Below are 14,682 nucleotides of genomic sequence, written 5' to 3' on the forward strand. Positions count from 1 at the left end.
ATTACTTTCATCTCAGCACTTAAGGGCTTATCACAAGTCTTTGTGTTGAGAGACAGAAGGGTTCTTACCCTGTTAAAGCCATGTTCACGAGAGTCGTCAACTTCGCCATTACTAGTCACCGGGATTTCTGCTGCTGAACTTTTTGGAGATTCTTGAGCCATGGTAGACTCCTAAAAAAATGAGGAAAGAGATAGTCGTAAGTAACACCAAATCACAAAAGGCAAATATTCAAAAGACTATATTCGTGTTTATAGCACATAAAAGCCACCATTATAGCCTACCTAATCCTTATATAATAAACATGATACCAATATAATAAAAACACATCTGGCTTTTAAAACTGCATTCAACTTAGATTTCTTGATCTTACTGTAGGTACCTTATTGTAGATGCCCGGGGGCAAATGACACAAAAATTTTTGTAATGAAAAGAATGTCATAATATTACTGAAAATGGGCTTCCCTGGAAGCTCAGAGGATAAAGAGTGTGCCTGCAATGCAGGACCCCTGAATTCGATCCCTGGCTCAGGAAGATCTCCTGGAGAAGATCCCTCTATTCTTGCCTAGAGAATTCCATGGAGAAAGGAGCCTGCCAGGCTATAGTCCATGGGGTTGCAAAGTGTCAGACATGACTGAGTGACTATCACACATTACTGAAAATAGTTTTAACCTTGCAGGCTCCCTGAAAGATTCTTGGATCTACAGGTCACACTTTGAAAAACACTGGTATAGAGAAATTTTAAAAGGTGGCACTATCGATCCCTGGGTTGGGAAGATCCCCTGGAGAAGGAAATGGCAACCCACTCCAGTATCCTTGCCTGGAAAATCTCATGGACAGAGGAGCCTGGTGGACTTCGGTCCATGGGGTCGCAAAGAGTCGGGCATGACTGAGCGACTAACACTAACACTAACACTAATGGTAACAGACATGGTTCAATCCCTGGATCGGGAAGATCCCCTAGAGAAGGGGATGGCAACCCACTCCAGTATTCTTCTCTGGAGAATCCCATCGACAGAGGAGCCTGGTGGGCTACCGGCCACAGCGTCACAAGAGTCAGACACAACTGAAGCGACTGGGTACGCTAGCACAAACGAATTTAACCAACACTTAGTGAAACTTGTTATGCGCAAGGCACTCTACTAGATTCCACAGAGTATAAAAAACAAGTAAGGCAGTCACTGCTCTAGGGAAAAGAACCGCTGATTTCGTGTGGGAGATGACTGGACTCTTCAGTAAACACCTAGGACAGTTAAGTATCTGTCCCTTTTTCTTGAGGATCCTCTAAAACTTTTGGAATGCTATAGGTTACATAGATCGTAGGGTCTTCCTAGGCCAGATTCCTATTTCTTGGCCGCTCTAGAAATGTTCTACTTTCGACAGATCCTCTCTTAATTACACTTCTACTCCTTATACAAACCTCTTTCTTTACCATGACAAATTTTATATTAATACGTAATAATGTTCTAATGTCTGACACAAAGCTGACTAGACTATCTCTGTATCTTTGTATCCCCAGGGCAACAGAACACAGATCTAAGCAAATCAATACATTCCCCCAGGTCAGGCCCCTGAGGGCAGAGACATCAGGGCCATCGCTGTTCCATCAGACTGGCCCAGGGTCCGACAAGCAAGAGGTTCTTAACAAAGGCTTGCCGAGTCAAAAGGACGTAGTTACATCAAAAGTCTGCTTCACGGTTACGGAGGTGTTAGACTGATCATTATACACTCAGGCTCCACACGCACTCCTCTGTCCCACTCATGGACCTTGGAGCCATATGTTCGTTACTTATGAATATCACTGCGGGAAGACAAACTAACGGGAAGTAACTAAACCAAAAAAAAAAAAAAAAGTGAATTATCAAGTACCTCAAAATCAGTGTACTTTAATTACTTGGTGACAGTTTTAATAAAAGACTAAAATGTCAAACTGAAATCCTAATTGGTTAAGCCAATGAAAAAAGAACTTTCAAAATAATGTCAAATCCTATTAATATCACTTAAAATATTTCTCAGAAAACTTAGTTATTTCCTTGCATTCTTAAAATAGCTTATAAAAAATACTGGCTTAAAAAAATGCCATATTTCAGAGTCTATCATACCACAGGCTTGAAACTAGTGACGGAATTAATAAACTGAACATCTCATGTAAGCCTTGAAAATTGAAAAAAAGAAATTTTAGAGAGAAGATTTCAAAAAGTCGAAGGCAGGAAAACAAAACATCCCTCTGCTTTAGCCTGGACTCTGGGGAAGTCTCTGAGCACAGGAGGCCTACTGTAGAGCCCTCCCCGAGCGTGAGTGAGGGCAGGGAGGCCCCCAGAGCCGCAGCGCTGCTATGCCACAAGGCTCGGCCCAGCCTACACAGAGCGCTGAAGCCGAGGCTCCTTAAGCTGTTCCAAATTAAGGCAACGGGACCAGGCCTTTGAGCTCCCACATCCATACCTGATTGTTAGATGCAAGCTATCCGCTAGACAGGGGTATAACTGTGGACAACGCAGCTCTCTTTCGCAGAGGCAATTCCTGGAGAGACTCAGCTATGAGCCCTCAGCAGGCACCAGTCCTGGAAGGAGGGCCCTGGTCCTAAAGCAGGTAACTGAGTCCCTCATCATAGCATCCACTGTATCTTCCTTATGATTATTCTAAAGTAGTATCTACTTTAAAAGGATTTGAAATGTCTTATTTAAATTATATCTGGCTACCTTTATGCATGTATGAAGCCTGGCGTGCTGCAGTCCATGGGGTTGCGAAGAGTCAGACACAATGGACTGAGCTGAACTGAACGCATGTATTTACGGACGTTCACTGATCTCTAATAAGAGAAACTGCCTCTTTCACAGTCCTCAGTTAAGAGGTGGCCACTGATTGAGCCAAAGAAGAATCCTTGACACAAGGCCTTGCAATTCACAGGCATGACAACAGGACCTGGTTAGAAAATTACTGCCAATACAGAAAAGAGGAATTTCCAGAGGCAATCAAACTCTTTCTGAAGGTCTGAACTGGGGATATTGAGTGAGTCAACCAACTAGGGTACTTGTGAAAGTTTGCTGACAAAGTATTATCTGTGTCTAGATCTTTTCTTTCCAAATTATGACCTTATAATCAAACAAACCTTGCTTTTATATTTTTTTATTGTGGTAAAAAACACATATCATAAAAATTTACCCTTTTAACCATTTCTAAATGTATAGTTCAGCAGGGTTACATATATTTACACTGCTGTGTAATCAATCTCCAGAATTTTTCCATGTTGCAGAACTGAAACTTTATACCCATTAAACAATGACTCCATTTCCATCGTCCTCCAGCTCCCCTACAGCCCTTGGTGAGCATCATTCTACTTTCTATGAGCTTGATTGCTCTAAACACCTCACATCAAGGCAGTCATATAGTATTTGACTTTTTGTGACTGGCTTCCATCTTTACATGATGTCCTCAAGATTCATCCGTATTGGACATGTGTCAGTCTCCCTTCTTTTTAAGGCTGAATAATAATCGGCTGCATATACTGTTGTTAAGTTGCTAAGTCGTGTTTGTCTCTTTGCAAGCCCATGACTGAAGCACGCCAGGCTTCCCTGTCCTCCACTATTTATCACCCAGAGTTTGCTTAAGTTGATGTCCACTGCGTGTATATACCACATTTATTCAGTTCGCCGATGGACGTTTAGGTTGCTTCCATTTCTTGGCTATTATGAATAGTGCTGCTATTGCTGTATCAACATGGGTGTGGATGTATCTCTTCAAGATCTTGCTTTCAATTCTTTCGGAAACATACCCCAAAGTGGGACTGCTAGACCACATGGTAATTCAGAAACACAGCAAGACCCTATGGTCCTTGCCCCTCTGTCCCATGTCCTTTGCCTGCCTTTTGTCTGTGGAAAACTTTAGTTGAAGAATAAGCTTAATCAGAGAAACGAGAAATGCAGAAACAAAGGAAAACAGTCAAAGGAGAAAAATAAAAATAATGTGATCATTAAGCATAGTCAAGGACTCTTCGCTCCTTCTCAAGGACTACAGACGATATCCTGAGCCATACTGTGTGAGCTGTCTTACAGATACTGAAATCCCAGGTGAAAGAAGCTAGCTATACGATGACCAGACTGTGCGCATGGCGTAAGCTGCCACAATTCCGAGAACTGGCCTCAAAGAAATAAGAACAAATGGACCTCGGAACTGAAGATTAACTGTGCCTAAAACAATCAAGATGACACTGGTCAGACCGCTGATGGCCAATTTGAAGATGAGTGCCAGAGGTGACTGCGCTCTTTCTGCATGTAGTCCCCCTCCCCTCACTTCTGTCTACAAAAGCTCTTGCCCCACTGATTGCCAGTAGGGGGGAGTCAGCCTTTGGACAGATGTCCATCCTCCCAGCCAGTTGCCAGCATCTGAATTAAAGCAAACTTTCCTTTTCACCAACCTAGGCTGTTTATTGGCTTTTCAGTGGCAAGCAGCCAGACCCCAAACTCTTCTGGTAACAAGTTTATTTTTAATGTTTTTAGGAAACACTACACTATTTTCCATTAACGGTTTCACCATTTTATATTCCTACCAATAGTGCATAAAGGCTCTAGTTTCTTCATATCCTCACCAATAACTGTTATTTACAATTTTAAAATAGTAACCATCCTAACAATGAGATATCTCCTCACAGGAGGGGAGATATCTCCTTACAGGAGATATCTCATTGTGGTTCTGATTTGCAGTTCCCTAATGATTAGTGGACATGAACAACAGACTGGTTCCAAATAGGAAAATGAGTATGTCAAGGCTGTATATTGTCACCCGCTTATTTAACTTCTATGCATAGTACATCATGAGAAACGCTAGGCTGGAGGAAGCACAAGCTGGAATCAAGATTGCCGGGAGAAATAATAACCTCAGATATGCAGATGACACCACCCTTATGGCAGAAAGTGAAGAACTTAAAGAACCTCTTGATGAAAGTGAAAGAGGAGAGTGAAAAAGTTGGCTTAAAGCTCAACATTCAGAAACCTAAGATCATGGCATCCAGTCGCATCACTTCATGGCGAATAGATGGGGAGACGGTGGAAGCAGTGGCTGACTTTATTTTTCTGGGCTTCAAAATCACTGCAGATGGTGAATGCAGCCATGAAATTAAAAGACGCTTACTCCTTGGAAGGAAAGTTATGACCAACCTAGACAGCATACTAAAAAGCAGAGACATTACTTTGCCAACAAAGGTCCATCTAGTCAAGGCTATGGTTTTTCCAGTGGTCATGCATGGATGTGAGAGTTGACTATAAAGAAAGCTGAGGACTGAAGAACTGATGCTCTTGAACTGTGGTATTGGAGAAGACTCTTGAGAGTCCCTTGGACGGCAAGGAGATCCAATCAGTCCATCCTAAAGGAGATCAGCCCTGGGTGTTCATTGGTAGGACTGATTTTGAAGCTGCAACTCCAATACTTTGGCCACCTCATGCAAAGAGTTGACTCACTGGAAAAGACCCTGATGCTGGGAAAGACTGAGGGCAGGAGGAGAAGGGGACGACAGAGGATGAGATGGATGGATGGCATCACCAACTCAATGGACGTGGGTTTGGGTAGACTCTGGGAGTTGGTGATGGACAGGGAGGCCTGGCGTGCTGCGGTTCATGGGGTCGCAAAGAGTCAGACAAGACTGAGCGACGGAACTGAATGATTAGTGATGTTGAACACTTTTTCATATGTTTGTTGGCGATTTATGTATCATCTTTGAAGAAATGTCTATTCAAGTCTTTAGTCCATATTTTAATTGGGTTCTTTGTGTTTTACTTCTTGACTTCTAGGACTTTTCTACATATTCTGGATATTAATCTCAAAAGATGTATAATTTGTAAATATTTTCTCTCAATTCTGTAGGCTACCTTTTTACTCTGTTGGTTGCGATAAACATTTTGATGTATGATAACTATTTGATGTATAAGAAGGTTTCAGTTTAGATGTAGTTCAATTTGTCCATTTTTGCTTTTGTTGCTAGTGCTCGATGTCATGTTCAGGAAATCTCGGCCAAAACTACTATCAAAAGCACTTCCTCTCAGTTTTACAGTTACAGGCCTTACACTTAGGTCTCTGATACATTTGGGGGCTGATTTTGTGTATGGTATAAGATAGGGTCCAGCCTGCATGTTGATATACAGTTTTCCCGGCACCATTTGTTAAAGAGGCTTTCCCTTTTCCATGGAGGGGTCTCATCATCTTGGATACTTTTGAGAGCCCTATTTTCTTCACTGCCACTGCATCCTTACAATATATCCAGATTATCTGAGGCTACTGGAGTTAAGTTTCTACTTCTTGCAAATAAGAGATAGAATCTGCCTGCAATGCAGGAGACCTGGGTTTGATCCCTGGGTGGGGAAGATCCCCTGGAGAAGGAAATGGCAACCCACTCCAGTATTCTTGTCTGGAGAATCCCATGGACAGAGGAGCCTGGCAGGCTATATAGTCCGTGGGGTTTTAAGAATAGGACACGACTGAGTGACTAAACCACCACAGATACTAACTAGATGCTTGATCTCTAATCCAACCAGAAAGACTAAGGTTTGTTATCTACATAATTATCACTCTTCCAAAAATCGTAAGATATGCTCTTGCTTTCTCCCTCCTAACATCAGCTAGATTCAACAGGCACTTGCTATCTTCTATGCAACATGCATGGGATAAAACAGAAACAGAAATCAGATCTTGGCTTCTAAGAACTAGAAGTGCTGGCAAAAAGCAGTTACAATACAGTGTCGTGAGCACCTGAGGGAGGCACTTAATACGGTAAGCACTCAGAAGGAAACCTTAATCAGGGGTGGATACTTTAGCTGAACCTTGTAGGATGACAGATGGGGACACAGTAAAGGAGAGATTCTAAATAGAAAGAATAACAGGAGCAGGATAGAATCTAGTATATTCCAGAAACCCAAGTAAAGCAATTTAGCTAGAATGGCGATTGTTCATTCACACATTCATGGATTCAACTGATTTATCGAGCTCTCTGATGTGCTGGGCAGGATGTCAGATACTCCAGACAGAGTGGTGAACCAAACAGAGAAAACTTCCTACCCTCAAAGAGCTTATATCCTAGTTGGGGAAAAAAAACAAATAAATACACACATTATGCAGTCCTAAATGCTAATGGGCATGTATATAAACACATTTGTTCGTGAATGCGCTGTTTTAAACAAGGTGGTCAGGGAAAAACTTAAAAGAGGCATCATATTAGTAAAGTGAGGGAGTAGAGAGCCCCAGGCAGAGGAAAGAGTAAACACAAAGACGGGAGGTGGGAACAGGCCCAGCTTCTCCAGGAGCAGGAGGCAGTTTGCAGCCGGGGAGAACAGAGAGAAACGTCAGCGAGGCAGCAGGAACACGTGAGAGGCAGCAGGACCACCACGTGAGAGGCAGCAAGGACACGTGAGAGGCAGCAGGAACACGTGAGAGGCAGCAGGAACACGTGAGAGGCAGCAAGGACATGTGAGAGGCAGCAGGAACACAGGAGAGGCAGCAGGAACACGTGAGAGGCGGCAGGAACACGTGAGAGGCAGCAGGAACATGTGAGAGGCAGCAAGGACACGTGAGAGGCAGCAAGGACACGTGAGAGGCAGCAGGAACACGTGAGAGGCGGCAGGAACACAGGAGAGGCAGCAGGAACACGTGAGAGGCAGCAGGGACACGTGAGAGGCAGCAGGGACACGTGAGAGGCAGCAGGACCACGTGAGAGGCGGCAGGGACACGTGAGGTGCTAAAGACACTGGCGAGACTTCCAGATTTATTCCTAGTGAAATGAGAAACCACCGGAGGGTTCTGAACTTTAGAGTGAAATGATCTGACTTACATTTAAGGACCACTCTTTTCCTGCTGCGGTGCACTAAACTATAAGTGAGCACAAGGAGAAGCAGGGAGAGTAATTTTATGCGATAATCTAGGCAAGAGATAATGGTAGCTTGGAGTGGGGTGACAGTGGCTGAGGAGGTAAGAGGTGGTTAGATTCTAGACATATCCTGAAGGTAGAACAAACTGGAATTCCTTACAGACAGATGTGAGAGATGGGAAAAAGAGAGGTCAAGGACAACTACAAAGGTTTCCGGCCTGAGCAGCTGTTAAAGTGAAACTGCTGTTAACAGAACTAGGCAAGACTCGGGGTGGAGCACGAGGTAGAAAAACCAGCTAGAGTTTAGGTCAGGATATATTAAGGTTTGTATAGGTAAGGGTACCAGGCTTTTGGGTGTATGAGCTTGAAGTCCAGAAGAAAGCTTGAAGCTGGGGATAAGAAATTTATAAGTCACTGGTGTTGTAGACGGCATTTAAATTCCTGGACTACATAAGATTACCTAGATCAGGGGTCAGCGAGCATTTTCTATAAAGGCGCAAACGGCAAACACTACAGGCTTTTGTGAGCCTACACAACTACTCAACTTTGCTGTCAACTCTGATGCTGTAGACCAAAGCAGCGAAAGAAAATACGTAAATAACTAGCCATGGATTCGGGACTGGCTCAGTGGTAAAGAATCACGCAGGAGCCACAGGAGACATGGGTTTGATCCCTGGGTTGGGAAGATCCCTTGAAGGAGGAACAGCAACCCGCTCCAGCGTTCCTGCCTGGAGAATCCCACGGACAGAGGAAGCTGGCGGGCTGCAGTCCATATGGTCACAGAGAGTCAGACACAGCTGAGTGAGTGAGCACACGCGCAGATCTGGCTTGGCTTTTGGCCTAGAAAGTCAATGCAGATGGCAGAGCTGTGCAGACGGAGCTCTAGGACACGCCAATACCTGGACACGGGGGGAACCAGCAAAGGAAAACTCAGAAGGGACGGCAAGCAGGGTAGGAGCAAAAACCACAACAGGCGGCTTCCAAGGACAGGTAAGAAGGAAGGCAGGTTTTTGTTTCTGGAACTATACTAAACCCCCCCAACCCTGCATAGAAAACAACTGCAAAAACTGAACACAATTTAAAAGCAATTATTTGAAGGCACTGGAGAGCAAAGAGAAGCTAGTGGAGAGAGCATGCTTGCTTGGAGAAGGGGAGACAGGGAGCTATGCGAGGAAGTTTCCATCTCTTTGGCTTGTAGACAAAAACTAAATCCTGTCCATGCTGTGCACCCAGTAGCTGTCAGGGCATCCAGTGGAAAACTAGTCTTTTCAGTTGGGGAAAAGTTAAGCTGACAAAAGTAAAAGGAAGGGGGTAATACTGAAAAAGAAAGGTCCAGAAAGGGGATCTCTAACCCCTCAATGTACCTGCACAGACAAGAAACTAAGTTTGTAATGCAAGCCCAGCCAAGAAAATCAGCAACCAAAACAAAGGAAGTAATACTCACTGGAAAACAGTAAGGCAATCTCCGATCTCCACATCTCAATGTTCAAAAAGTTCAGGATCCAACCCCAAATTCCCAGATATATAACGAACCAAGAAAGTGACACAGGATTCCCAGGAGAAAAGAAAAATAATTTAGTCTGGCTCTGATATGAAGCAGAGACTGGAACGGATACAGATTCAAACAAAGCTACAGTACCTGCAAATAAGTGAAACATTTTCAATGGATCAAAAATCTCAGTGGAAAAAAATAAGAATTCTCTCAGCACAGTAAAAATGAAGCAAATGGATTCTATTATAGAATTGAAAACCACAATTTTTCAAAGAAAAAATCACTAGATGGACCTAGCCAAATGAAGATGACATACAAAACAGTAAGTAAAACTAAATAAATACTAATTATCCAAGGTAGAGAGTAGAGCAAAAACAAAGACTAAACGAAAAGCTTCATGGAACCATAAGACACTATTAAATATTCCAACTTATCTGTAAGTAAAATGGCTAGAAGAAAAGGATACAGAAAAAGTATTTGAAGAACTAATGGCCCAATTTTTTCCAAATCTGATGAAAGACAAAAATTTATAGATGCAAGATATTTAATGAACAACATGCAGAATAAACACAAAGTACATCACAGTCAAACTATTTAAAGATAAACAGGTAAGCTCAAAAGCAGCAAGAGAAAAAAAATATTACTATCAGAAACAAAATTCCAACAAACGGCTGATTTCTCATCAAAAACTGTAAATGCCAGAAAAGAGGAGAACACTGGTAAAAAGAACGCTGTCCACCTAGAACTCTATATCCAGGGAAAATATTAGGAATTACAGAGGGTACTAAGGGTATTTTCAAGTAAAACTAAGAGAATTCATCCCCAGCAGACCGGAACTATACAAAATGCTAAACGAAATTCTCCTGCTGAAGGGAAATAAAACCAGACAGAAAAAAATGAATGTTCAGAAAAGAATGAGAAAGAAATGAAATGGTAATTACCTGGGTAAACACAAAAACCATTTTGTTTTTACCAATTCATCTCAATTTCTTTATAAACCATATAACTGCTTAAAGCAAATGTTGATAACATCATTTCTGTGGTTTACAATGTACCCAGATGTAACATATACAAAACAAGTCTATCAAAGAACAAGAAGGGAGGCCAGGGAAATACTGCCTCACTGGAAAAGACCCTGATGCTGGGGAAGACTGAAGGCAGAAGGAGAAGAGGGCGACAGAGGATGAGACAGTTGGATGGCATCACCGATTCAATGGAAATGAACTTGGGCAAACTTTGGGAGACAGGGAAGCCTGGCGTGCTGCAGTCCATGGGGTCACGTGACTTAAGGATTGACCAACAAAAGGGAAATATAGACCCAAAAGGTTACGAAATTTCTGTTTTAAGAGAAAAGCAGTACACTATTAATTGTAAGTGAAATATGACAAGTTTAATATGTGCACTATGATCACTATCGCAAGCCCTGTCACGTGGCTTGCAGGATCTTAGTTCCCTGACCGAGACTGAACCCAGACCGCTGGCAGTGAAAGCACAGCGGTCTAATCGCTGGACCACCAGGGAAGCCCCTGAATATATGTGTGTGTATACATATATTTAATGACCCTACAAGAGATGCACTTTAAAGACAAAGGTATAAATACTACTGATTGAAAATAAATAGATGAACAAAGATATACCATACAAAGAGTAGGCGTAAGAAAGTTGGCACAGTTTTATTATTAACAATATCTGATAAAATAGTGTTTTTTTTTAAGTATTACCAGAGATAAAGAGGGTAGTATCACTCTTGATATTTCATAATGATAAAATGATCAATTCATTAGGAATACACAACAATCAAAATGTGTTATGTTGGTTGCAATAACAGAGCTTCAAAATAAATGAAACAAACATTGACAGAATTAAAAGGAGAAACAGAATTCCACACAGTTGGAGACTTTACCATCACTCTTATAGCAACTGACAGAACTAGACAAAGAAAACCAGCATAAACACAGAAGATCTGAATACCATCAACCACTCACAGAATAGGAAACAATAATGGCAGAATATATATTATTTTCATGTGAACATGCTGTGTTCAGCAAAACAGACCATCTTTTAGGCCATAAAACATAACTCAATAAATTTTAAAAGACTGAAACCATATAAAGAATGTTCTATGACCACAGAGAAATTTAATTACAATCAACTCACATAAGATATGCAGGGACCTCCCCCAAATTTGGAAACTAAACAACATATCTAAAACATTAATATGAAAACAAAGAAATCACAAGAGAAAGAAAATATTTTTTAACTAAATGAAAATGAAAATGCAGGGGAGGGGAAGGAAAAAAAAAAGAAAGAAAATGAAAATGCACCACAGCAGTATTTGCGGGATGCACCTAAGGAACCATCGCTGAAAGCAATCTATAGCTTTAAACGCTTACATCTGAATAGATCTTAAACCAACAATTTAAGATTGCACCTTAAGAAAACAGAAAACGAGCAAATTAAACTAAAAGTAAGATGCAGGAAGGAAATAATAAAGACCAAAAATCACGGAAACAGATGGCAGATAGTAGAAAACCTGGCTCCTATACTTGATAAAGCTTAAGTTCACGAAAAAGCAGATGAACTGTTGCAGATAAAAGCAGACAAGACAAAAGACAGCTAAATACAACATGTATTATAGACTGGATCACGAAGCAGGGAAAATAGCTGTGAAGGATATTACTGGAACAACTGTGATCTGTATTATAGACTGGATCACAAAGCAGGAGAGAATAGCCGTGAACAATATTACTGGAACAACTGTGGATTAAATAATAGAGCTGTATCAATTTCCTTAATAGTTTTCTTAATTTTGATAAAAGTACTAAGATTATATAAGAGAAAGTCCTTGTTCTTAGGAACAAATGTACATAACGTCTGCAAAACACTCTCAAATGAGAACTGGTTTCTTCTGTTCTCTTCAAAAGAGAAGAAACTCTGTATTTAAAGAGAAAATGTTAAAGTAAATAGGACAAAACAATGGTGAATCTGGGTAAAGAGTTTAATTTTTCTGTATGAAATTTTATCAAAATTAGGTTTTAAAAATAAAAATGACAAGGAGGCTAGCAAAGTATGTAGGGGACTATCACGATGGGCTTTATAAACGCTGGACCAAGAACTGCGCGCTTCTAAAAGAGATGTGCAGAGGGAAGTAGAGAAATCTGATCAACTTATTTAGTGAGCAGCCTGATAGGCAGTTAGACTGAAGGGAAAGAAGGAATGGCTAGAAGGAGAAAAACCATTTAGGAAGCAGTTTACAGCGTGAGTAAGAAATAACAATGATCTAAATGAAGGCTGTGGGAACAGAAAAAGGTGAGTTCTTTTCTGAGAATTCTTCAGGAGGTAAAGTAGGAGCCTTACAGAGTGACTAGATCGTGGGGGACCAAGAGTAGGGGAGAGATGTAGGGTAATCCAGGCCTTCTCCCTGCTCCCTACCCAACTGTTGGCTTGGGCAATGAGAAAGCCAAACATGTCACTCACCAGAGGGTACAGCAGAGTCCCCAGAGGCAGAGAACGCTTCCTTCAAAATGCAGTGAGAACCACTGCTACAAGCATGCACTACACTCTTCCAGCACACATACAACCTCAGTGTTAGGGAAGAGCCACAAGTCACTTGTGTCCGACTCTTTGGGACCCCGTGGACTACAGCCCCCCAGGCCCCTCTGTCCATGGAATTCTCCATGCAAGAATACTGGAGTGGGTAGCAATTCCTTTCTCCAGGGGGTCTTTCTGAACCAGGAAAAGAACCCGGGTCAGGCGGATTCTCTAACCATCTGAGTCACCAGGACAGCCCTGTCATTCAGTTTAATTTGTCATGCAGATTAAGACTACAGATCAGAATACTACTAACACCCATTAGAACGGCCAAATTTAGAAAGACTGACAAAATTAAGTGTTAGCAAGTATGTCGGTTCTCATACATTGCTGGTGCAAGTAAAATTTGGTAAAATCACTTTGAAAACTTTCTGGCAATACTATTAAACATGTGCCTATTCTACAACCCAGAAATTCTCCTCCTACGAAACACACCCGTGAAATATGGTGCATCTGTCCATCATAAAACAAGTACAAGACTTTTCACAGCAGCTTTACCCATAAGACAGCTGAAAACCGAAGACAACTCAATGTCCATCAACAGCAGAACAGAGAAAGAAACTGCAGTGTAATCAAACAATGGAATACTACAGCAGTGTAGCAATAAAACAGAACAGCAATAAAACAGAACTACTGGTATTAAAAACAGAAAATTCTTACAGGCCATGTTGAGCCAACGAAGCCAGACCCAACGAGTATCTACTATATGATTCAATTCAAGAAGAAAACCAGTAAGGTATGATTACGGTAGGCAGAACAGCAGTTATCTTGGGGTGGGGACTTCTGCTTTCGTTTCTGCACGTTAAGGAGCTTGGAAATCACCATCTCATTCTAACAAGCACACTGAACACACTAAAAACTCAACAAGTCTTCTTGGATTCATAAAAGAGGGGAGGACACAGGGCACACTGTTACTCCCAAAACTGGACAGAGGCAAATGCAAACAGTCATGGCTTACTAGAACAAAAACCAGTGGGAACCACCTCAGTAACCAATGTTGTGGCAGGAAAATCTGAACTGTAATCAATGAGTTGCTGGAGGCTCAGCGTGGACAACTCTTGAGAGTTAAAGACTCCAGAGGAACCCAGTCAAAAGCAAGGACCCACAATGCTTTCAAGAACGGGACCAGGTTACCCCAGTAAATATCACAGAAAAACGCCCTCATCCTTCCAGCAAGTGGTGAGAACTGGAACCACTGTGGAACACACTCAGCAGTCCATCCTTGGCTCCTCTCTTCTGGAGCACAGGCTCCAGGGCGTGTGGGCTTCAGCAGTGTGGCTCACAGGCTGAGCTACTCCACACAGCACGTGGAATCTTCTCAGACCAGGGATTGAACCCGAGTCCCATGCTTTGGCAGGGGAATTCTTATCCACTGCCCCACCAGGGAGGTCCCTAAGTACTCTATTCTTAACAAGGCTTACCCTCAGGAGAAACGAGAACCTAGCCTGCTTGGGCATAACCAGCAGCTAACAGGGCTGAGCAGGGAAACAGCCACACCCAGCACATTCCAGCTATCCTGTGCCACCTAAAGAGAGGAGAGAAAAAATGAGAAACACTCGAGAAAGTCACAATCCAGAGGCACAGGCTCACTAGAAGACTGACACCTAATCATAGGATATATAACGCTCCCCTCCTCCTACACTTGACGCCCACATTTACAGCAGGTCCTTTCACCTGATACATCATGTCCGATTAACAGGCAAAAATTGCAAGGTCTACAAAAGGCAAAAAACACAATTTGAAGTCACAAAGC

At 42.1% G+C, this 14,682-nt stretch overlaps 1 protein-coding gene across 5 annotated transcripts in view; it reads right to left on the minus strand.

The window, feature by feature from the left end:
- The window catches only part of ARFIP1 (ADP ribosylation factor interacting protein 1), a 136,541-nt gene that overhangs the window by 85,994 nt on the left and 35,865 nt on the right, over positions 1-14,682 (minus strand). For 3 of the 5 annotated variants that reach the window (XM_052654627.1, XM_052654624.1, XM_052654625.1), the window contains exon 2: positions 69-170. In XM_052654627.1, the coding sequence (XP_052510587.1) occupies positions 69-161 (93 nt within the window). In that variant the 5' untranslated portion in view covers positions 162-170. Of the gene's footprint in view, positions 1-68; positions 171-14,350; positions 14,406-14,682 lie in introns of those variants that run through there. The other 2 variants (XM_052654623.1, XM_052654626.1) reach the window with 1 other exon arrangement.

Source organism: Budorcas taxicolor, chromosome 17, assembly GCF_023091745.1.
Source record: "Budorcas taxicolor isolate Tak-1 chromosome 17, Takin1.1, whole genome shotgun sequence".
In the NCBI taxonomy this organism is placed as follows: Eukaryota; Metazoa; Chordata; class Mammalia; order Artiodactyla; family Bovidae; genus Budorcas; species Budorcas taxicolor.